The 23,068-nt window shown below is 53.4% G+C and overlaps 1 protein-coding gene across 1 annotated transcript in view; it reads right to left on the bottom strand.

Annotated features, from left to right (window-relative positions):
* Positions 1 to 23,068, bottom strand: part of CACNA1I (calcium voltage-gated channel subunit alpha1 I) — a 110,791-nt gene that overhangs the window by 71,680 nt on the left and 16,043 nt on the right. The window contains exons 3-4 of the mRNA XM_039863408.1: positions 10,889 to 11,000; positions 9,072 to 9,205 (exon numbers count right to left, since the gene is read on the bottom strand). Of these exons, the coding sequence (XP_039719342.1) occupies positions 9,072 to 9,205; positions 10,889 to 11,000 (246 nt within the window). The remainder of the gene's footprint in view (positions 1 to 9,071; positions 9,206 to 10,888; positions 11,001 to 23,068) is intronic.

Raw genomic sequence — 23,068 nt, forward strand, 5'->3', positions numbered from 1 at the left:
GGGTTAGGGTTAGGGTTAGGGTTAGGGTTAGGGTTAGGAAGCTGAGGCTCAGAAAGAGCGCAGGTCACACGGCCAGGTAATGGGGGATCCAGGAGCTCTGCGTGGCCTAACCCCACCCCACCTCATCCATCATCAGGCCAGGATGCCTTCTGGTTCCTGAACACCTCTCAGCTGGCGAGGTGGCAAGCAAGCACCACACACACACGCTCGTGCGTGCACACACGCGCACACACATGCACACACACACAGCAGCAGCGGCAGCAGCAGCAGTTAGAGCATGGAGCCTGGGTTCTAATCCCAGCTCTGCTGCTAGTGCACTATGTGACCTTGGGCAAGTCACTGAACAGAACTCACAGGGGTAGAAGAAGGTGAAATGTGTTCCTATATGGATTTGGTGCTTGGAACAGAGCATGGCACAAATCAGAGCCAAATAAGTGTCAGCTGGTATCATGTCACAGCCTCAGGTAACATTTGTCCATGAATCACATGATGCCAGCTTCAAACCTTCCCTGGATGCACCTCCAGCCGGAGCAAGCCCAAGAAGTAAGGGCCTCCAGAAGCGGTCTGGACGTGACCCTAGCACTGCCCACAATTTGCCCTGCATTCAAGGGTCACCCAAAACTCTCAGGTTCCCAGAGTGCACGTGCTGTTCCCAGCCCACATGCCTTTGCCTTTGCCAGTCCTTCTACCTGGAATGCCCGTCCCAGCTCTCCAGGTCCCGCCCCTGGGGTGGAATGGAGCTCTCCTGCCTTATGTCCCACTGTGCCTCTGTTAGGGCACCTCTGGCTCTGAGGCAAGCTCTGTCACGTCCTTGTTCCTCAGGGCCGGGGCTGGCTCAGAGTCCCAGCTGGATGCCCAGTGACCAGCCCAGGGCTCCCCATGCCAGCTTGTCAAACAAATAACTTGAAGGATAAGATCAGAAAAGAAGCTTGGAGGTAACAAGAAACAACATAAATGACTGAGATTTAACGTCTTTCCAGGAAATACCCCTCCCAGGAGATGGTTTCTGAGTGTCGCTGATAAAAATAGGGTGTTTCCTCAATCTCTGCAAGGTGCCCACGGGGGCTTTCTTAAAATGTAATTTAAGATGTAGCTAATGGAAAAGAAGCCGAGATGTCGGATACGGCAGATCATCTGTCAGGAGGCAGCTCCCTGATGATTCAGGCTTGTCGTGTTGGTTGGTAACTAGACCACCAGCCTATCCCACTTTCCCCACACCCAGCCCATAGTAGGTGCTCAGTAGAAGAAAGGAGGAAGGAAATAATGGAAAGAGAGAATTAGATAGTAACGAACCCTCGACTTTGGCAGCACTCCATGATTTGTGGGTCATTTTTACCCATATATCGTCACACAAATCCTATGAGACCAGAACAGGGATGATTAAGCCCGCCTGACTGATAAAGAAACTGATGCTCTGAACCATCTCAGGCCAAGTTCAGAGTAAAGGGGGAATTGGGGATCACGAGGTCGGATCCTGGGCTGGCAGGAACGAGGGCAGCTCCGGGGACCTCAGGAGCAGGAGACCCTGGACCTTCTCTCGCCAAGGTTCCATTCAAGTGACAACACTCCAGGGACTTTATCTCTGGGGAGAGTTGCCACATAAATACAGGATGCCCAGTTAAGTTCGAACTTCAGATAAACAACAGTGTATAATTTCTTTGTATGTGTCCCAGATATGCCTCATAACGTCTGCCGCGCGTGACATTTAGCTCCATTTCTCCAGAGTCCTCTCGGCACCACAGCAGGTGGGCACTGCTGCCGGGAGCCAGATAGAGACACATTTCAGCTTTACCAGAGCTTGGGGGAAATATCCCTCCCCGGGGACTCGCACGCAGCCTCCTGAGGGCTGGTGAGGCCACGTAAGTCCTCCGGGGCAGATCCGCTGGAATATCGTAGCCTCTGGAAAGGTAAACCCCTCGTGCTGTGAGTCTGCGCGGACTCTGGGGGCAGTCGTACCTGAGCGCATCCCCCGATCTGGCCCACACCGCTGGTGTGACCTAGCGCAGGCTGCTAATCTCTCTGCGCCTCCATTTCCTCATCCACAAAATGGGTTTGTCGCCCGCAAGTTCTTGGGGTCGTGAGGACGTACGAGCACCCAGCCCCGTTAGCGGACATTAGCTCTGGGAAACCACCTCAGCGCTGGTGGTCTCTGCCCGCTGCGAGCTCCCTTCTCTGCTCTTTGGGTAACGATCCTGGGGTCTTCCAAGTCCATTCTTCCCACTCCCGGGGCACGTGGCATGGGTGGGGCTGACCTCACATCCAGTGCCAGGGAAGGACTGGCCCTAGGTCTGGCCAATCAGAGCACGGCCTCATTCCCACCACGGTGATTGGTTCAGGGACAAGCACGTGACGCATGCCAGCCAAAGAGCGGCTGGGAAAGAATTCTTTCCGTGGAACCAAGGGAGAAGGCTGTGAACCCTAGGGCTGCCCGCCACTGCCCACCACCCAAGAGGAAAGCCGCCAGGGAGGAAGGGCGGCGCAGAGGGAACGAGCAGAGCTGTGGGATGGGAGGATACACTGTCTGGGGACATCCTTCGGGATTCTGGATCAAGCAGGCCCTGAAGCCAGAGATCCCCTCGGCTTCTGATAAAGGAGATGATAAATTCCTTTAAACTAGGATTCCTGTCTCGTATAACAGAGAGAGTTCTGCCCGGTTCATGACTGACTGGTGTCTGGCTTGTCAACCTGTGGCCTGAAAATCTCTGGCGACTAACCTCCCTCCTCCATGGCAGCTAGCATCCTGTTTCCATGGAAACGAACCTGCGCGGCGATCATCAATCTCTCTCTCTCCCACTCTACTCCATATGCAAATGGGAAATCATCCATGCCAAGAACCTTCCCAAGTCCACACCCACCCAACGGCCAGTTAAACTTAAAGAAAAGGGCCCCAAATACCCTCTCCCCCAGTTCCATGGTGCCTGGACACAACAGATATGAAATAAACATGTCATGGAGCTTCCTCCTCCATGCTGGCCCAGGGCCAGGCTCTGGGGACTCCAGGATGATGACTCAGCCTTGCCCCTACCCTCATAGCACCCAGTCTTTGGAGCAGACAGACCTGTAGAGCCTAGGATAAGTCAGGGTGTAAAGTCAGTGTCACAGCCAGGAAGGTACCCTGGGCTGCTGACACATGGAGTATTCCCCTGACCCACAGATAATGCACACAGAGCCATACAGGAGGCAGGCCGGTTACAACAGCTTCTGGAATCAGCCCCCATGGTGGCCCTCTGAAGCTCATGGCCAGGTCTGCTGGCAGGCACAGGGCTCTGGGGAGCTTGCATTGGTTGGTATTTGGCTTTAGATTTCTCAACAGATCACATGCCCTCGCGGGTCAGCCCAGGCAGAGCCCCAGAGGCTCCGACCAGGGTGTGGAGACATGGGACGGCCACAGCTTTGGCCAAGAGCAGATGAAGAAACTCAGGCCCTGGGAGAGGAATGTGGCCGACTCTAAGAGTTGCCCACCCAATGCGCATTCTCTTCTTCCAATCTTGCCCAGCCGCAGGGGACAATTCTTGGTTGATTTAGCCCAATTCAATGATGTTTGCTATTTTCCTAGTTTCTCTTGCAGCTAAAGATGGCCACACAAGATCCAGTTCTGGCCAAGTGTGCTGGGACAGGGGAAGGATCTAGGAAAGAAAATGTGGTTTTCCTGGTCCAATAGGACAGGTACCGCTGGCAGAGCCCTGTCTCCCTTCAACCTTCCTGCCGTCAGTGCAGATGTGATGCCCACAGCCTCAGCAGCCACCTTGTGACCATGAAAGCTTAAGGTCTGGAAAATCACAAGAATATTACAGAGACATCACCAGTAACCACCGACCTCAGAACCATGTATTCACATTAAAAAAAAAAAAAAAAAAAAAAAGAAGCACACACACACACACTCCAGGATTTGCTCGAGCCTCTGTTGGTCAGATGTTCTGTGATTTGCCGCTAAATGCATCCCTAACAAAATACAGCCAGCAAGTTACACAGGACCAGGACTCAACCCCAGCCCCTGGACCCAAGCTCCCTACGTTCAATCCCTCCTGTGCCCCTTACCAGCCCGTGACCTTGGGCAGGTCACTCCCTGTCCCTGTGCATCATCTGTGAAATGGAACTGACCACAGTCCCTCCCTCACAGAGCTGGTCAGAAGATTAGACCAGGTGATGCAGAGCATCAGCCCACGGCGAGTCCTCAGCAAACAGCAGATGCTCCTGCTTGATCATGCCCCTCCCCGGATGATGCCTACGAGGGTTCAATTCCCTTTGCTTTTTAAAGTCCCACTGATGGGGCACTTTGGACACTCATCCCTCAGCTGCTCCATTTCATGCCATCACTGTCACAGTCAGAAGCTTTCAAGGGCTTTCAGATTTACGGCTCCTGTTCCCTGCATTCATCCAAGGTGGGGCCCATGCCGGCCATGCCCTTGGCAAGGCTCTGCTTCAGCCTCATTCTGGAGAGGTCCCTGCAGCCCAACCCTCCAGCCCTGATTCGCCCTAGAGACCCAGCACTAGAATTCTTGGGAAAGCTTTTAACAGAGATGCCCACGCCCCTCCCCACAGCCGGCAATGGCCATTTCATGTTTTTGAAATGGGGAGGCGGTCGAATTACCGGCATGATGCACCAAGGGAGATATACAGGTAAAGAATATCTCAAGTTCAACGAGAATGTCATTGACTATTTCATGACCTCGTAATACACAAAGACAGAAAAGCGTGGCTTCCATGAGACAGTGAGGTGGGTTCAACTATTACCTGATGATTACCAGGGCTTGTCACACACTGGAAGAGAGTCTCTAGTGAGGTGCCACAGGGCTTGCTGACCTGGGCTGATCAAGCACAGCAAATAAATGTAATGAGTGACTGAATCAGGATTCCAAGAGATCCTGGTAAGATGAAATTAATAGCAATAAATGCAGAGTTTAGTAGTTGAGTTAAAAAAAAAATCAACTGTGTTTAGTTCCAGGGTGGGAGAGACTTGGCTTGAAGGATGAATACCACCTGGGAGTGACAGAGAACACAGCCACTGGACAGGTCACTGCAGTCCTACACAGCATTGAGACAAGGGTGATCTGTTCTCTCCCCGCCATAGGTCGTCACTGGTTGAGGTCCTACTCCCCAGCCAGGGACCAAGACCCACTTGGTCACTTAAAGTGAGTCCAACAGGTAAGGCCTCCTCACCTGTCCTTCCACAAGTTGTGGGAAGAACTGGGAACATTTCGTATGGAAAAGGGAAGACTTAGAGAGGAAGGGAGCCACCTTCCAAATTCTGAAGGACTGTCATGGTCTGTCAGAGATAGCCTTATCGGTCCGGGGCCCCCTGTGTGATCAGGACTTTGCATTGCTCTCTGGCTTTATCCCTCAGCACCCACCGTCCCACCCCCGGGATCCCTGGGCTCCAGCATGCCCTCTGCTCTCCCTCTCCTTCGTCAGACAGCCCCCTCAGGCCCTCTGCATGTGGTTCCCCGAAGTGCCCTGCCCCTACCCTCCGCCTGCTCAACTCTCTTCCTCTGAGAGCCATATGCAGACTCCCATCTAAATCAGGTCCCTATTGCATACCCTCATGGCCCTCTATACTTCTTTGCAACAGCATCGATCCCAATTTAGAATTTATTTAGAATTTTATTATCTGTTTTACACCCATTTTATAAACCGTTTTATAAACCGGGAGATCACAACAGCATGTGTCATGTCCCCACTGCCCAGCACAAGGGCTGGCATTTACAGATGCTCAATAAATGCTGATTTTGTGAATGAATAAGTGAACGGATGGTTCCATCAAGTAGGAGCTACAAGAAGACAAATTTTTCAGCTCACTGAAAGAAAAAGAACTTTCTAGCACATTAGGCTGTCCCAATTTGGGACATAGTCCCCAAGTGGCGGGTTGGAAGCCGAGGCTGTCTGGATGTGGAGATGAAAGCTTTGACCTCTAAGGAACCTTCTAGCGCAGAGGTTCTGTCTCCTCCATAGCTCGAAGAAGGAGCCAGTAATTTGGGGAAGGGGAGGAGCAGGAAGGAAGAAAGCATGCTTGGGATGTCAGGCCTGTTACTCGGGAAACAGAACATTTATAGCACCAAGCCTGGCTGGGACCGCGGGGGACGGGCAGGCAGCTCTGGGGACAGGTCTTGAGTGGGAGCAAGACTGGGGGGCTGGGCTGTGGATCCCGGGGTTGTGGCTTCCTGCCTCTGCACCCATGCCATCCCCAGGCACAAAGGAGGTGAGGACCTGGAAGACAGGGGCAGGTCTGGGTCACCAAAGTCCCCAGCATCCTGCACATGGGTCTCCGCTGAACCTGCCCCCATGTAGCTACAAAATGCGCAGGGCCCAGTGCTAAACGAACACACAGGTCTCCTTGTTCAAAATGTATTAACAATTTTTTAAGGGCAGCTACAGAGCATTAAACCAAACATGGGATCCTATCCAGCCCTCCCTAACCCCCAGGAGGATGCCAGCCTGTGAACCTCACCCCCAGAACCAAGAAAAGATATTAAAAGGAGACCTCGCCACAATGCTGAAGCCAGGGCGGCTCCTCAGGGCGGCTCCTCAGGGCGGTTTAGCTCTTTATTGTCTTAATGTATAAATATGAGCAGACAGCAAGGATCACTAGGCAATAGAGGAGACTCTTCAAGTCAAAAGAGCAAAGTCGGGGTGATCATGGGAGGCGGTGAGTGGAGCCAGCAAAATGAATGGCTTCCCCAAAGCAGGAGTTCAGAAAAATTATACTAAAACTGGGAAATAAGGCAAAGGAAGGGCAGCATCTCTCGCAATGTCACTTGGGAGCATTATTTAACAGACCAATCTACAGCTGACTTCATTAGGGGAATATACCTTTGTTTGATTCACCATTTACTGTTAATTAAAGGTCTGACTTCTGTGAATTTACATGTTAACTTGTAGATTTTTGTAAGTGATTTCTGCCCAGTAGAAAAGATAATCCCAAAGGTTATGGTTTTATGACCCTGCGGGTCGTTAACCAGCTTTGATTCGAACCTAGCACTCATCCTCACACTCTTTCTCCAATGCTCGTTTTCCTAATTCTGCTGATTACCATCCTGCTGGTCCCTCGATAATGAGTTGAATAGATCTGTGATTCATCCTCCTTCTAAGATTTGAACATGGGTCTTTTTTTTTTTTTTTTTTTTTTTGTAACTTTTTGCAAATTATCCTTTGGCTTCAGGACCAGGAAAGGACTTTTAAGGAGCCTAATTTTAGAGTCCATAAGGAGATTCGAGGAATACTATATTCATAAAACAAGAACAGACTCAAGCTGCTCTGCAAAATAGGATCCAAGAACAAGAAGCGATCTCGGGCATTAAGACGCAGAGTAGATGAACACTTCTGACAGGGGCAGTAAGTGGAAGAAAGGACATGGCAAATGATTCAGAAGACTGAGTCCAGGAACTTTCTCTTAGCACAGATGAAATCTGAGGGAAAGAGTAAAAATGTGAAGAATAGAGAGAGGAGGGAAGTACCCACTTAATGAGAATTTCAGGAGAGACCAAAAAAATGGGCAATAACTAAAGGATAAATAAGAGTTTTTTCCTGACCTTGAGTTCTGAAAGGACCCACAGGGAACGATCTTGTAATCCGAGACTTATCCAGTGAAATGTCTGAATTCCGAAGGTCAGGAGAAAACCCTACAAGCTTCTAGCAAGGAAAAAGCAGGTTGTCGCCCAAGAAAGAAGAATCAGACCTGTGTTAGACTCACCTGCGAGACACAGAGTCTGTTGTAGATTTGAACGATACCATGTGCCTGGCTCTGAGGGATAAAAGTTATGACTCTAGAACGGTGCAGACAAAAACTATCCCCTCACACACAAAGATCAAAGGAATACATGTTTGGAGAGGCAAGACTGAAAAACGACACTATCCAAACACCTTTGTAACTAAAAAAAAAAAAAAACTAAGAATATCCTCCAACCACACCAAAATGATAATGAGAATGAGGAACTTGGCAAAGGGGTGACATGGTTCACAAGAAACCCTATGACCCCAGTATAACTTCTAGTTAGGGCTTAATAACTGTTGACGATGTGGTTGCGAAATCGGATACAGTTCTCAGAAAGGAGGCCGAGAAGAGGCGTGACCTTTTTTAAACACCAGTGGACGCATCGTTTCACTTCAGAACAGATCTGTGGAATTCAGTACAGGCTTGGTGGCACCAACGCCCCATCAGGTGTCTGCCCACCCTCCCTGCCCCTTCTCAGTGGCGTCACACACACGACGCATATGCACAGTCACGCACTCTCACATACAATGACACTGGACGCACTCACACACATACTCACTGGCCTCGAAGCTTTTTCTCCCCACCCCCGTCCTTGTCACTCCTGCCATATCAACCCACTCCTGGGCATGGCTAACGCCTGCTTATCCTTCAGCTCTTGTGGGTCACTTCCTCAGGAAAGTCCTCAAGCCGCAGAGCCCCCAGCTTGGCTCAGTGTGTGTGACCCATTCACTCATGTAGCTGTTGGATGCCTCTCCCCAGACGGTTGCTAAAGGACAAGGCCTCTGTCTGGGTTTGCTGTTCTCCATATCCCACATCTACTCTTAGCATTCAAGCCCTGCTTGATGTATGAATGCATGAATGAGCCACCAGCCCGGTTTGAGCTAGGAAAGCAGGAACAAGGCACTAAGCAGGAACAAGACACTAAGACGTAACCCTGGCCTCTCTCTGACTATAGCTTATGCCTTGGTAGAAATGACCACGGTTTGGAGCCAGACAGTGCTTGAGTCTGCTCACTCTCTGACTTGCCGAGTGATCTAGAATAATAATAATAGCAGCTAACATTTATTGGATGCTCATTTTGACATAGCTACTGTTATTATCCCCATTTTACAGATGAGGAAACTGAAGCTTACAGAGGGTAAGTCATTTTCTCAAGGTCATACAAGTAGTTGGTGTAAAGCAGACCCAGTGTCAGCTGACAGCGCAGGAGGGCACGCGACTTGCCAGAGAGGGGAGGAAGGAGTGTCTGCCTCCCAGACCTCACCACGCAGGTTCACCGTCATCACCAGGAGGCCCCCCGCGTTACTGAACTTGAGTCAGGCATGTACCAGAGGCTCAGATCTGCCCGACGAGCATCACCTACCCTGCCATGACAATGAAGAAATCCAGTCGGTTCCACGTGTCTCCAAGGTAGCACTTCTTGCCAAAAATGCCCAGGGCCACCATCTTGAGCACCATTTCCATGGCAAAGAAGACGAAGATGAAGTCATCAAAGACCTGCAGGGCAAGATGAAGGGACAGCGTGAGGTTCGGGAGCAGGACCCATGGGTCAGAGTCACAGTGTGCGATGGGGACATGGTCGCGGATGAAAGGGACCTGGGAAAGACCTGAAAATTTCTTATCCTAGGCAGGAAGAGAACCTCAGAGATCTTGGTCCAATGCAGTCATTTCACAGTTGAGGACACTAAGGCCCAGAGAGGGGAATGAACTTGCTCAAGGTCATACAGCCCATTTATTTGTTCCCTAAAACCAGGTATCATAACAAGGGACCCAGATGGATGTGGAGCAAAGAGGCTCTCTCTAATAATTGCCAAGCACTGGCTAAACATTTGACCTGAATTCTCTCTTCTAATTCTCGCAATGACCCCGCAAATGGTCCCATTTTACAGAGGAGGAAACTGAGGCTCAGAGAGGTCAAGCAACTTGCTTCGGGTCACATGGCGAGTGAGTGGCAAAACCAGAACTGACTCTCAGGTCTATCTGACTCCAAAGCCCACACAGAAGGAACTTTCTCAAACGAGGCCCAACTCCCCCGCCAGGCACGGGTCTCAGTGCTGCCTTCCTCTGCTCGGAAAGGAAGTCCCAAATGTGTCCCTAACCAGAGCTCAGGTAAATATGTTTCCTAAGGAAGGGACCTGGGTGAAATTCCTCTTTCCAGGATCATTGAGGGCTGCAGGGCAATTCAATTCAACAACCGGGCACTGAGCACCTACTATGTGCCAGGATGGAGGCTAGGTGTTGGAGACAGAGAAATGAGTCTTGAGAGAACTCACAACCTGGTAGGGAAGCCTGGTAGGGAAGCCAGCCTAGTACCCAAGGAGGATAATCTGTTCTAACGTTGCTCAGGGGCCTGGGGCTGGCGGAGGAGCTTGTTACTCACTTGAACCCTAGACTCGCCTCGGAGATTCTGATTCTGCAGGTTTGAGATGGACCAGCAGTCTGGATCTCTAACAAGTGCCCCAGGGGATTCTGAGGCCCTGGGCTGCTTGGGACCTGATGAGTCCTGTGGAAACACAGGAGGCCGCGGGCCGTTTCTCCGGGAGGAATCTGGCTTTCCCAGGTAGATGGCCTTGAGTGTTCTCATGCCCATAAAATGGGTATAACCCTAACACCTGCACTACGGGTATGCATGCACCACGTGGGGTCATGGCAGGTACCAAGGGCTGGCCCCACCTGGGACCTCGGGAGATGGGGCAAGATACTTGACGCCCGCTCTTCGAGGGCTTGTTGTGGGGCCAGTTACAGAGCTTGGCCTTTATTCCAAGAGCTCCTGGAAGTGAAGGGCAGACCTCCGTAGAGGAGCGTTGGAGAGGGAGGAGTCATGTTGGGGAGACCAGGAGGAGGAGGGGGGAGAAGAAGGGGACCCGGACTGGGGCAGAGGCCCCAAGATGGAGAGAGGGATGGAGGAGAAAAGAAGATCGGTGTGAAGGAAATGGATGAGAATTGGTGGTAGAAGTGAGGCTGACCGCCGCCGGGCTGAGGGCAGGCCAGGTAGTGGGGATGTGGCTCGGTGGTGCTGAATGGGCAGGGTTGGGGCGGGCATAAGGTTGGGCCATGGCACGTGGGTGGAGCGAGGCACGGTGGTGGGCTATGGGCACAGCCGGGGTAGGGCGGTGGGGCAGGCAGGATAGGGTGGGCGGTCTTATCCAGGCGGGGCGGAGCGGGGCGCGCCGGCCTCACCTGCAGGATCTTGCAGCGGTCCGACAGGCAGTCCATGTCATCGCACGGCTGGTACATGCCGAGTGTCACGCAGTTCAACAGGATCACCAGCATGCTGACACATTCAAACCACGTGCACAGTGTGAGTCAAGGACAAAACAGTGGGGGCGGGGCCCGTGGGCACGTGGGGCAGGATGCACCCTGGAATGCAGTAACTCCCACCACCACAAGCACAGGCATACACCCCATTCCTGGTTCTTCCCCTCTTCCGGTTCCTTCCCTGAATGGGTCATTGACCGAGTTCCAGGCACCTCGGAACCAGGCAACGCCCCCTTTACAGCAGACATGGCCACACGTGCCAAACCCACCTGAGAACCTGAAGCCCTAACTAAGCCACCACAGGCAGAACAACACCCTCCCATACACACACCTCCTTGCCCCAGCCTGAGAGCTCCCTTCGGGCTCAGGAAGGGAGCAGTCCCCAGAGGCCTGGCTGGCAGGCCACCTCTGGATCATCCCTGCCTCTCCACCCCAGACCACGGCCCTCTGACAGTCACTTCCTCCTTCCCTGACCACCTGTTCCCTCTACCTGGCAGACCCTTCTCAAGACCTCAAGGACTGCTCTTTCTGACCCTTTAGCGTCATTGTCGCCTCCTCTGAGTAGTCCCCATCTAATCTAATCTCTCCTCCTCAGCGGTCACTCTCTTCCACCCTGACCACTCCCGTCTCCCAGCTTTATGGTCTCTGGGCACTTATGCCCTGAAGCTGCCTTGTTGACATGTCAGCCTGCCCACTGTCTTCATCCACAGCTAGAACCTGCATTCCAAGGGAACAGGGGTTTTGCATTCACAGCTCTGACAGTGACAGTCATCTAGTAAATGTCTGTGGCATGAATATGTAAACCTCTCTGGGCCCTGCCCACTGTGACATCCAGTGATGCTTGAATGAAAACCCTCGCCCCTAAATTTCAGACTCGTTCCAAGTTCAGATGTAACCACACCAGCCAGACCTTCCGCCAGACCCTGCCCAGGGGGTGCTGAGCACCCCTTGCCGGATGAGAGACTAACCTGGTTTCCCTGGCAACAGCCTCCCTCCCATCCCTGGACCCTTGCTCACCTTGGGATGCTGCCTTCCGCCCTGCCTCCCCCTCAGACCCTCCTTGCCCAAGCCCTGCTCTTTCCTGCCACCTCCTCACCCCACTGCCGTTCCCCCGCCACAGCCTGTAATTAATTTCGGTTGTTGCCAGGGCCCCCTTCTAGCCTGAGCATCGCTCCAGCAGCAGCTTCATCATTAATTAACTTTTTTGAAGTTCAAACGTTCTAATTACCAGTGAACGTCCCCCTTCCCCCTTGCTCTTCCCCCCTGCCTGCCATGCTTTCCAGCCTCCTCCTCTGCTCCCTCTGCCTTTCCTGTCAGTTCAAAATGTTCTTAGCAGGGGTCTCCCAGGAGCTTGGCACCCCCACTTCCCCCTCACCAGGGCCCTGAGCAGTGGAGGCCGGCAGGCCCATTTTACAGGTGAAGAAAACTGAGGCTCACAGAAACTAGGGGCCTCTGCTGAGTCACACAGCTGGGAAGTACCAGAGTTGAGATTCATACCAGGCCTGCTAGACTCCAAGGCCTGTGTTCTCCTCTGTGACACATGGCTTGTCCCTGCCTGTGACGTCACCCTCCCTCCCCTGAGGCTTCAGCCCATCCTCAGCATCTCACCTGGACCCTGCACAGCCTCCCCTCCAGCCTCCAGCTCTGGTCTCTGCCTTTCCAATCTGCCCCACCCAATAACCAGGCCCACTGTGTGCCCCACGCTATTGGATCCCTCTGTAAGTATGACCTCATTTAATCCTCACGGTGCTATTACAAACCACATTTACAAATGAGGAAATCGAGACACCAAGGGGAACATGATTCGCCCAAGGTCACCAGCTGGAAAAAGGCAGAGCTGGCCCAGAAAACCAGAGCCTGCCTTTCTTGTTCCCAAGCTATTTTGCCACCGCCGGGTTAGTCCGCCTTAGGCTCCACTCAGAATGTGCCCCTCCCCTGTTCAAAAACCTCCTGTGGCTCCCGTCGCCCCCGTTAGCCGGACACCCAAAGCCTTCTGGACTCTGACCTCAGTGAACCCTTCTGGCCCCACCTCCCACCGGCCTTGGCATCCGCTAGACTTCCTGCTAGCCCCACGCAAACTCTGCATGCATTTTCCCTTCATTCTACCCTCTCTACCAGGCAAACTCCTCATTCTTCACAGCCCAGTTCATTTGTCACCTCTTCTTAACTATTCCCTTAAAGCACCTTTCCCCATTTATAAGGTGATGGTTCAGCCTCCTCTCTGGAAGTGCTCCCTACCCATCCGCTCTAGCTGGTTTCACAGCAATGAACTTGGCAGTACCTACAACTACTGCGTGCCAGGCCCCTGGAGACATGGCCTTAGCTCTCATCATAGCCCACTTGAGGCAGATGAGGAAACAGGCCTGGATTGCTGGCGTGACTTGCCCAAGGTCACATAGTCATGAGTAGTCCAAACGGTCTGACTCGGTATTGCCCGTCTCTGCCGCACGGTTCTGCCTCCGTCGTTCATCCAGCTTGCCCGTGGCACTGAGTCCCTCAAGGGGGCAGATGGACCGGCTTTCACCTCTAGATTGCTCAGCTGCAGACATTCAGAGATGGACAGTCTCAGCCCTGCCCTGAGGCGCTCGGGGAAATCCCAGATGGCAGAGCCTGGGCCCTTTCCAAGAGCCTGTGAGGCTCAGAAGTCAGGCCAGAGCTGGCATCACTGCCCGCCATTCCTGACACGCTCCCCACTGGCTGAGGGATCAAAGGCACCAGCCCTTCTTGAAGTTGAACTAGACCACATAGGACGGGGAAGGAGACTGTCAGAGGGAGTCGAGGTCTACGGGCTGAGCGCGCTGTGGCCTGGCCCAAAGCCTAATGTTTCCGCCATCGGTCATAAGCATTGAGGAACTCCGAGAGCAAGCTCTGGGCTTCTGGGACGATTTGAGGAAGGACAGAGACCCCAACGGGTCCGTACAGGATTTCTGGGCAATAAGGCAGGGACTTGAGTGCTAGTTCCAAGAGGGCAGGGGGTCTTCAGCGGCTCCCCGGTGCCTCTCACAGCAAGGCTCAAAGCCCCTCACCTGGCATCTGAGGCCATGCCTACTTCATCGCCCAGATCCTCACTTCTGTCAGAGTGACCTTTGTCACAGAACAACCCCACCGAAGACCTCGGAGAACATCTGATCCAATCACCCATTGCACAGATGGAAAACAGGGCAGCGAGCCAGCCAAGAGACACAGCGAGCCTGAAGCGAAGTGACCTTCAAACAGCAGACTCCCCACACAGGGCGGGGGGGTCCCTGGGCCACGGCTGGTTTTGAGACCCACTGAAACGCCACATTTCCCCAAATGTCCGGGCTCTCTCTCTTACTGCCTGCTCAGCATGGCCACATTCAGTGATTGAAACCAATGAGGTCCCTGATAGGTGCTTTAAGGAGCATAGATGGGGAGATAGCAATGGGGGACCAGTTGATAGTTTCCCCAGCAGGCAAAGCCTCCCCGAACACCAGCCTGGCCAGGGGACAAGAAAACCACCAAAGTGTCCCCCACCCCGTCCCCTCTGCTCCGCTCACGCTTCCCATGGGCCTCAGGTCCTCAGAACTGGGGTCCCCAAGCCCAGCAGGGAGCATATACTGAGTACCAGCTGTGTGCCAAATACCAGGTTAATGGCAAACGGTTTCTAAGTGTTCTTGAGGGTTTGTTTGCCAAGGAGCTTTCTAATCAAGTAGCAGGTATTACCCCATATAAACCTTACAGCAAACACATGAGGTGGGGAGCCCGGAGGCCCCAAACACAGAGCCTGTATAGCCACGGACGGGGGACCAAGGCTTGGCATGTGCTACGCAGCAGAGACAGCCCTTCGCTTTGCCAGCCTCTCCTACAAAAGGGTCCGGGGTCTTCTGTTCTTTGGGCATTGAGGCGGGGGAAGCACCTCACCAGCAGAGAACCGAGAATCCCATGCTGGCGTTATGTGCTGATTACTTAACATGACCTTGAGTGGAAATATGAGGTTCTCTCCCAGCCCCGTAAATGGATGTCTGTCTAGCAACGTGCTGAATCTTCACCCATAGCCTTTCCACAAAATGGATTTGTTCAGGCCTGGCAATGCAGAGAGTCACCCCAGAACTTAAGCAAAGCTCCCCCAAACTGGCAACTACTCCTGTTCCTCCCAGTTTACAGATAAGGAAATTGAGGCACCAAGAGCTGGCTCCAAGGCTCCAGCCACAGCCACCCAGGTCCACGCAGCTGGTATGTGGCCAGGGCAGGATTTGAACCCACCTCCTGCTGACCAAATCCATGAGCTCTGCAGCCCCCGGACACAGGGCATGGAATACGAGGGACCCTCGACTGGCACATGTTCAGTGGAATATTTGCTTTTCTCTTTTTGCACAGTCTCTCCCCAGTGGGCCTGGGTCAGCCATGAGCCCAGCATCAGCCCATCTGGCTGTGCCTAGTGGGGTGAGGAAGGGGCATGTTCTGTCCCTCCTCGTGCCCGGGAAAGAAGGCTGTATCTGCAGGAGATAGTGGGAAGGGAAGCCAGCAAGGGGAGGGTGCTGGCCTCACGGCCCCCAGAACAAGGCCGAGCTGGATCAGAACCAAAACTCCACACCACGTCCCAGCTGCTGAGTCTTGAGAAGGCCAAGATATGAACTGAAGAGACAGAGTCACCAGGGAAGGCACCATGGCACGGGTCCCCTCAAACCTGCCACTTTTCAGAGAGAAGAGTAACCAAATGGAGGGGCAGTGCCTGACACCCAAGCAAGCCCCTCAGGGCAGCCTCCTCTCCAGGAAGCAAGCCAGAGGCCTGCACGGTTACCATGGCAACAACCACCCTCCATCCTATAGGCCCGCTGACAGTCTCCTTTCTGTAACTGGGGGGCTTGGGTGGGTGGGGGTGGGAGTGCTGGGTTTGGCTGGGGCAGCTAAGTTTGCTTTTATTTTTGTCAAATCCAAAATCCGATCCATTTCCCAGGGTGCACCTCAATTGTCTAAATAAATCCAGTGGAGGAAGAAGCTGGGGGCTGCATCCTCCTGGACCAAGGAGGCAGGAAAGGTGGGCCAGCCCCTGTATGGGGGACTCTCCCCTACTGGTCCCCAGTGGCTTCCAAAGTGGGAGCTCAGGCCTTGGGCCTTCATGGGCTGGGGCCTGAGGTTCCAGACCCGGTTCTCGGTCCATTTCTGTGCTCCTCTGAGCCTAGGTCCACGAACATCGTGGAGTGCCCACCATACCCCTGAACGGAGGTGAAGCAGGCTCGTTGCTGCCCTGGAGGCACCCAGAGTGCGTCCCTCTTCTAGGACCCGCATATGGGGCCGTGGAACCCGCACTGTGGTAACGGTGGCTACCGTTTTGAATATCAAATACGCTCCAGGCCCTGGGCTTTATAGAAAAAATACATTCACTAAGTCATTCATTCATTCAACTTATCTTTGCAAGCAGTGACCACTGGAAAGCTTCTTGGCAGTATCTGCTAAGGCAAACCAGAGGCCCACACTGGGATCCAGCAGCGCCACTCCTGGGTCCTGAGCCCAGAGAAATGCTGATATAAGTCTGCCAAAAGGTCCATATTACTCATAACAGCCCCAACCGGAGAACAACTCCGGTGCCCACCAACTGGAGCACGAATCAAGCAGATGATTTTGACCCCCTGGGGACATGTGGTCCCGTCCGGAGACATTTTTGATTGTCACAGCTCGGGAAGGCAGGCACTGGCATCTAATGAGTAGAGAAAAGGGATACTGCTAAACATCCTATAGTGCACGGGACAGCCTCCCCACAAAGAGTCATCCAAACGTCAGCAGAGCCAAGACACCCTGTGGTCCATCCATTCCATGGAATACTTCACAGCGTTGGAAAAGAACAGACTACTGAAACACACAGCAGCACGGATGGCGCCCACGGGCATCGGGCTGGGTAGCAGAAACCAGACGCTGAATTGCAAAGAGTGTGTGAATCCAAGTGTATGTAGTATGTGTGTGTGTAGAGAGAGAGAGAGAGAGAGAGAGAGAGAGAGAGAGAGAGAGAAATCAGCAGTTAAGGCGGCCAGAGCAGAGGTAACTTTGGGGGGAGTATCCATGGGGGAGGGGAGTGAAGAAGCTTCCGGAGACTGGAGACCTTCTTCTTCGCCTGAGTTGGGTCACAGGAGTGATTATATGGAAAGACGCCTTGAGCTGGACATTAAGACTTGCGAGCTCTACAGCAAAAATGTTTTATCTCAATAAAAAGTGTAACAAAAAGTGATGAAGCACAGCTGCTCTAAGGAAAAATGAAAATCCAACAATTAAAAAAACACAAGCACCTACCGGGGAACCCACTGTCACGACCCCCTGCCTTACCCCCGGAACCTTCACCACAACCCTGCAAGGGCGGGGTGTCATCCCTGCATTCACAGAGAGCTAGTGAGAAACAGAGCCGGGACTTGAACTTCACGCCATCCTGTCTTCCGTTTGTTTAAGGATTCGCTCTGCCCATGCCCACAGCAGCCGTGGGAGATGGGCATGGCAGACGTTATCACGCCCACTTTACAGATATGAAAATGAAGGTTCAGAGACGGCAGGACTCGCTCAAGGTGACACAGTGGCTGAGCCGGGACAGAAAGTTGCTCCATAAAGTGAACAGACCTGCTGGGCAGATGGTCCTAAGCCTCTCTCCGCTCACATGCCTCCAGCGATAGAGCGCTCCATACATGCCACGTGGCCCTGCCCTGGCTGATTGGTTCTGCTTATAAGCCATGGAGCCTCAGTGGGCTGAGATACCCCAGGGGGAGGGGACGAAGGAGTGAGCCCTCCCTTCCCTCCCTATCCCAACCCCACTCTTCAAGTCCCCATAATTCGAGAACTCCTTGAATTTGGCCAAAGTCTCTAATTCCCAGATGCCCAGCAGGCCACAGTGCCCAGTGCAGACAGCCGGAGTGGGGGAGGCGATGACGTGGGCACAGGGGCTGCTGGCTTGGAAGAAAACCTGGGGTGGATGGTCCCTGGGAAGGAAGCTCCAGCCAGAGACTCTTCAGCGACTGCTGAAGCGAAGGGCCAGGGTCCCACTGCCTGTGGGCTGAGCCAGCCCCACCCACAAAGAAGGTGTGCCCACAGGGAAGCCTCCGGAGTCCTGGGGTGGGGGTGCAGGCGCCTCCTCACATCCCCCTTATAACAGCTGCAAATGGAATGCAGTCTGTCTTGGCCTTTTACCCCAACCAGGCTGTGCCCTCCAGCGGCAGAGCATATCCACCCCTCCCCGTGCTCGGAGCATTGCAGCCTCAGCAGGGAGTGAGGTCCCTGTCACTTGGAGGCATCAAAGAGGCTAAGGAAGGATTTCTGTGTTAAGGCTTTGCAGCCTCCTTTCCCACCCTGCTCTCCCCTCCCCCTCCTTTTCAATGTCCATCGCTCTGTATTCAGTTACTCAGCACCCTGTCTCTAGGTGAGACCCATAGCAGCTCTGGGAACCCTGAATGAAGAAGACACAGTCCCTGCCCCCTAGAAACCACAGTAGACACTCAGTGGAGACACAGAGAGGGTGAGGGCTGGATGGAGCGTGATGACATTGTCTCTTGGCCTCCCAGGGGCCTGTCCCCCACCACACATCTCCCCTGCCCGCCCTGACCACACGCATGTACACATTCACATCAGCGTCCCCCCCGAGCCCTGCAGCCCTTCCTGCGCCTGCACCCGCTACCACGAGTGACATCCCCTCCTCGCCCACCAGGCCAGCAGGACCAGGCACTGCACCCACTCTCCCGCGGTCCTTACGTTTTCCTGTGCCCCCTGGCGAGGCTCATAAGCCCCTTCTCAGAATAACTTTTTAAAGTACGTAAATGTTTTTTAATGCTTGGGATTAGAAAGGAAGACCAGTTACGTTAAAATAGCTGTCAAAATATTTTTTGGAAAAACAAATTTGTGATAGAGAACTATACATGCTTCACTGTCAACACAATGAATAACCAGAGCCGAGGGTGGGTCTGATACTGTGCGACTGCGAAGCAGCGATGGCCGTCGATGACATTCAGAGTGCTCCACAGTGACCGCGATGTGACATGGAAATATCGGTGATTGCTACTGGTGACGGCCTGGGGAACTGCCAGCGATTCCACCGTGGTTTTTACCTCCATTTATGATAGAAAGAAATGCTAAATTTCAGTCAGAGATCGGTGGAAGCAAACATGCAGCTTGTCCCCATCCAAGGTCACAAACCTCGACTTAAGGCCCTTGTTCTAGAAACCCTCTCCCCTCTACCCCGGCCCTGGGGACACCATGAGGCCCTGAGCTGGTTCTCTTCCTACTTTGTGGGCCCTGCCCCCTTAAATGCTGGCCCTTCTCAGACCTCCCCTATTCTGTCCCCGACCCCACACCCAGGCCCATTGCCTCAAAGACTGTCCCTGGGTTGACCAGCCTCAAGTCTGTCCCAGCCCCAGGGTTACTCAGTGCTGAGCAGCAGGCCTCCCAGATGCTGCTGGGACATCTCTAGGAACCTCAGATTCGTCATGTCCAAAATGAATATATTGTCACATTCTCCCCCTGTACCTCCCACCCCAATGAACGAACCCCCAACCACCTCCAGTCCCGGAAGTTGTTCAGACCAGAACCCTTCAGGGTCTCCCTCTCCCTCATCCCCACGTCCACCTCAGAGGCCTGTCCATTTCACCGCCTAAATCTCTCCTCTCCATCACCCCTCTGCACCCCCACTGCCCCAGGCGGGCGACACACTCTCACTCCTGAGTCTCTCAACAGCCTCGTCCTCCAGCCTTGCCTCCTGCGGTGTGTCTTCCTCACGGCAGCCAGAGGGTTCTCCAAAACCAAAAGCTGTGGCTTCGCACGCCTCCCAGAGAGTTTCCTAACTCCTCGGTTTGGTATTCAAGGCCCTCTGTGTAGGTGTTCGTGGGTAGACGGTTGGTTGGGAAGGTGGGTGGATGAATGTATGAATATAAGGTCGGGGGCAGCAGTTTTATCAGGAGTATATACAGTGAATGAACCTTTATATGTGCATATGTTATTTTATGACAGGATTTTATTTTATTTTGGATTGACGAAAAGTATTGATTTGGGATTTATCATTTTACGGGATTTTATTTTCATGATGACGGACGGACAGACGATGGCTTTTAGAATTTTATCGGACGGATGGACGACGACCTGACGGATTTGGATGGACGACGACGGATTTGACGGACATTTTGGGATGATGACGACGGATTTGACGGATTATTGGATGACGGACTATTCTGATTTACTTTATTCGATTTGCATTTGATTTACTTTTGACGACGGGATTTATTTGGATTTATCGACGGACGATTTATCTTTATTTTATCTATTTATTTTAATGGACGGACGGACGGACGGACGGACGACTAATTTTATCGGACGGACGGATTTTGATTTATTTGACGGACGAACCAGAACGCTTTAGAGAAAGGCAAGTAAGTGATAAACGACGGGGTGGGTGGGAATCTCCCCTACCACTCACTCTCTGGAAGAAGCCAGGCACAGCCTTGGGCACCCTGCTCTGTCCACTTCCTCCCCGGCCCTCTCCCTCCAGCCCAGCTCCCCAAGCTCTCACATTCACACAGTTAGCCACGCCTTCTCCTCCTACTTCCTCATCTTGATGGAAACGTGCCTAGAGGGGACAAGTTATCTGCTCAGTGTCACACAGCAGTAAGCGCCTGCATCAGGATTTGAACTTGGGGAGAGAAGAGGGAGACCGGAGGAACAGAGCTCGGCTCCGCAGGCAGATGGACACAGAGCATGGAAGGCGGCCTCACAGGAGAGCTGGAGAGAGGTTAGCAGGAAGACATTCTGGCCGATTAAAAAGACGTATTGATTTCTCTCTGAGGAAAACAAACGGGGCCGTTTTTCTCCCAACAGCCTGGCGAGGCAGTCTGAGAGAGGCAGCAGGTCAGAGCTGGCTTCTGACACAGAAGCCAAAGCCGAGGCTGCATGGACTTGTAAATGCCAGTCATGTTTTAAATGCCCCAGGAGGAGTGGACTCCTCATTAGCCAGCCAGCCCTCTTTCTAATTCTCTGCCCTATATCAATTACAACAAGACTTCTTGGTAGGGCTCACGGGGCTCACGGGGCTATGCAGGCCGGGGCTCCGGCCACCACCAGGCTGGTTGGCCTGGACAAGCACTTGACCTCTCTGGGCCTTGTCTGTGCAGTAAGCAGTCTCTAGAGCCGCGCACAGTGCATAGTAGGTCCTCAGCGAACACCAGTGCCCTCCCTGGAGCAGCCCTCCCCTTTACCTTCCAGAATCTCAACCCCAAATGTCCTTCCATACCCAGCCCACACTCCAGGCTGTTTATCAGCATCCCCAGTAACCCCAGCTCAGCTGGAGCCCTCTACCAGGCTGTTTCCTCAGCTGGGATGCCATGCCCCTCCCTGTATCTCTCCCCCATCAAAGTCTCTCCACCCGGGCCCTGAGGCTTCCTTTATCATCTGCTGGCTCCGGGACAGGCTGACCACTCCCCCGCTCCAGGGCTCCTTAGGGGCCCTCTGCCCCGCCTTTACCCCATTTTGCTTCACAGGAGTAGGACTTGGGTGTGGCACAGCCTCCCCCAGCAGGCTGGGGTCTCCCCTGGGTCACCGCTGGGTGTCCAGGCCTGTACACTGTGGCCCCACCCAACATGACTGAACAGCCCTAGGGGCACCTCTGCTCAAGTCTGGAACAGTGTCCAACACATAGCTGGCTTCAATAAACACTTGTTGAATGAATGAATGAATGAATGAATGAATGAGTCAATCAATCAATCAATCAATATCAATTGCAGGAGCCTCATGCATGACCTCCAGACTCTTCTCTCTCTGTCTCTCTCTCTGTCTCTCTCTCTGTCTCTCTCTCTCTCTCAAGCATCCTCCATTCTGCTCGAGCAATGACCATTCTAGCAAATGACTTTACCCACATCCCATCCGTACTGGACACCCATCAATGGCTTCCCAGTGCCCACAGATCAAGAGCAAGCTCCAACCTGGCATTCTACACCCTGCTACCCAGCCCATCTCACGCTGCTCCAGCCACACCAAACTCCTCACCATTCTCTACACTCTTCCCTTTGCCTAGAAAACCATCCCTCAAGTGTCTCCTGGAAAATTCCTTAAGCAGCAAAACCCAGGCCAAATGCCTCCTCTTCCATGTGAGTCAAGGGTCAGGGGCAATTTCTGCTCCTATAGCTCACTTTACATAGAAATATCCATACGATAGTTCCTGAGGGTGCCCTGTGGGCCAGGGCAGCCTCCCCTGACTGGCCATTCAGCAGCCCTGCTGACCGATAACAATGCAGCATCCACTGTGGCCGCCATGAGCATCTCCAGGGCATAACTCAATGCTGACTTTTACTTTTGAGAAAAACAACCTTCTCTACGCCAGATGGAGGGAAACGGACAATTTCCCAGGCATGTGTTGCTTCTTCCAGCAACACTTGCCGCCCGTCTGGGCATTCCCATTAGGCCAGGGCTGAGGGAGGAGGGGAGCTTGTGGCTCCCTTCCCCAGCCACAAGCAGGTTGGATGGGCACAGCACTGGCCGAGAGTCTGCAGTCCTGGGCTCCAGTGACTTCTCACCCTGGCTTTGCTGACTTCTCAAACGTGTGACCTTGGGCAAGTCATGCCCCTTCCTGGGCCTCAGTGTCCCCAGCTGTAGAATGGGGAATTAGCACACTCCCGGCCTTGCCACCTCACGGGAGGCACTGAGAGATTCTGAGAGGTCACGGCAGGCGGGGAAGTACTGTGTGAACTGGAAAGAGATGCAGAAGCCCATCAGCGCCCGGCCTGTGGGGCCCATCAGAGACGCAGAGTAAGCCAGGGCCACGGGGCCCTCGGAGACCTCCCGCCTGACAGAGGTAAAGCCACCACAACTCCCCTGAGGCATGAGGAAGCTCGTAGGACAGGGAAAGACTGATAAAGGGTCTAGAGGAAAACTTCCTGCAGGTGGCGGCCCGAAGCTGGGCTTGGTGGGGCTGGCGGGATTTGGGGCCCTAGAGGTGGGGGACAGGGCATGACTGGGGCAGACGAGCATACGCTAAGGCAGGGAAGCGGGGGGCCTCGGGTGCCATCAGCAGCACGTCTGGGCTTCGGAACAGCATGCAGGAAGGGAAGTGGCAAGAAGGTGGCTGGAGGACAACAACCAGCACGGGTCCTGGGAGGCCTCAGATCCCGGCGAGCGGAGAATAATCTG

This window comes from Pteropus medius, unplaced genomic scaffold (genome assembly GCF_902729225.1).
Source record: "Pteropus medius unplaced genomic scaffold, Ma_sr-lr_union100, whole genome shotgun sequence".
NCBI classification, from domain to species: Eukaryota; Metazoa; Chordata; class Mammalia; order Chiroptera; family Pteropodidae; genus Pteropus; species Pteropus medius.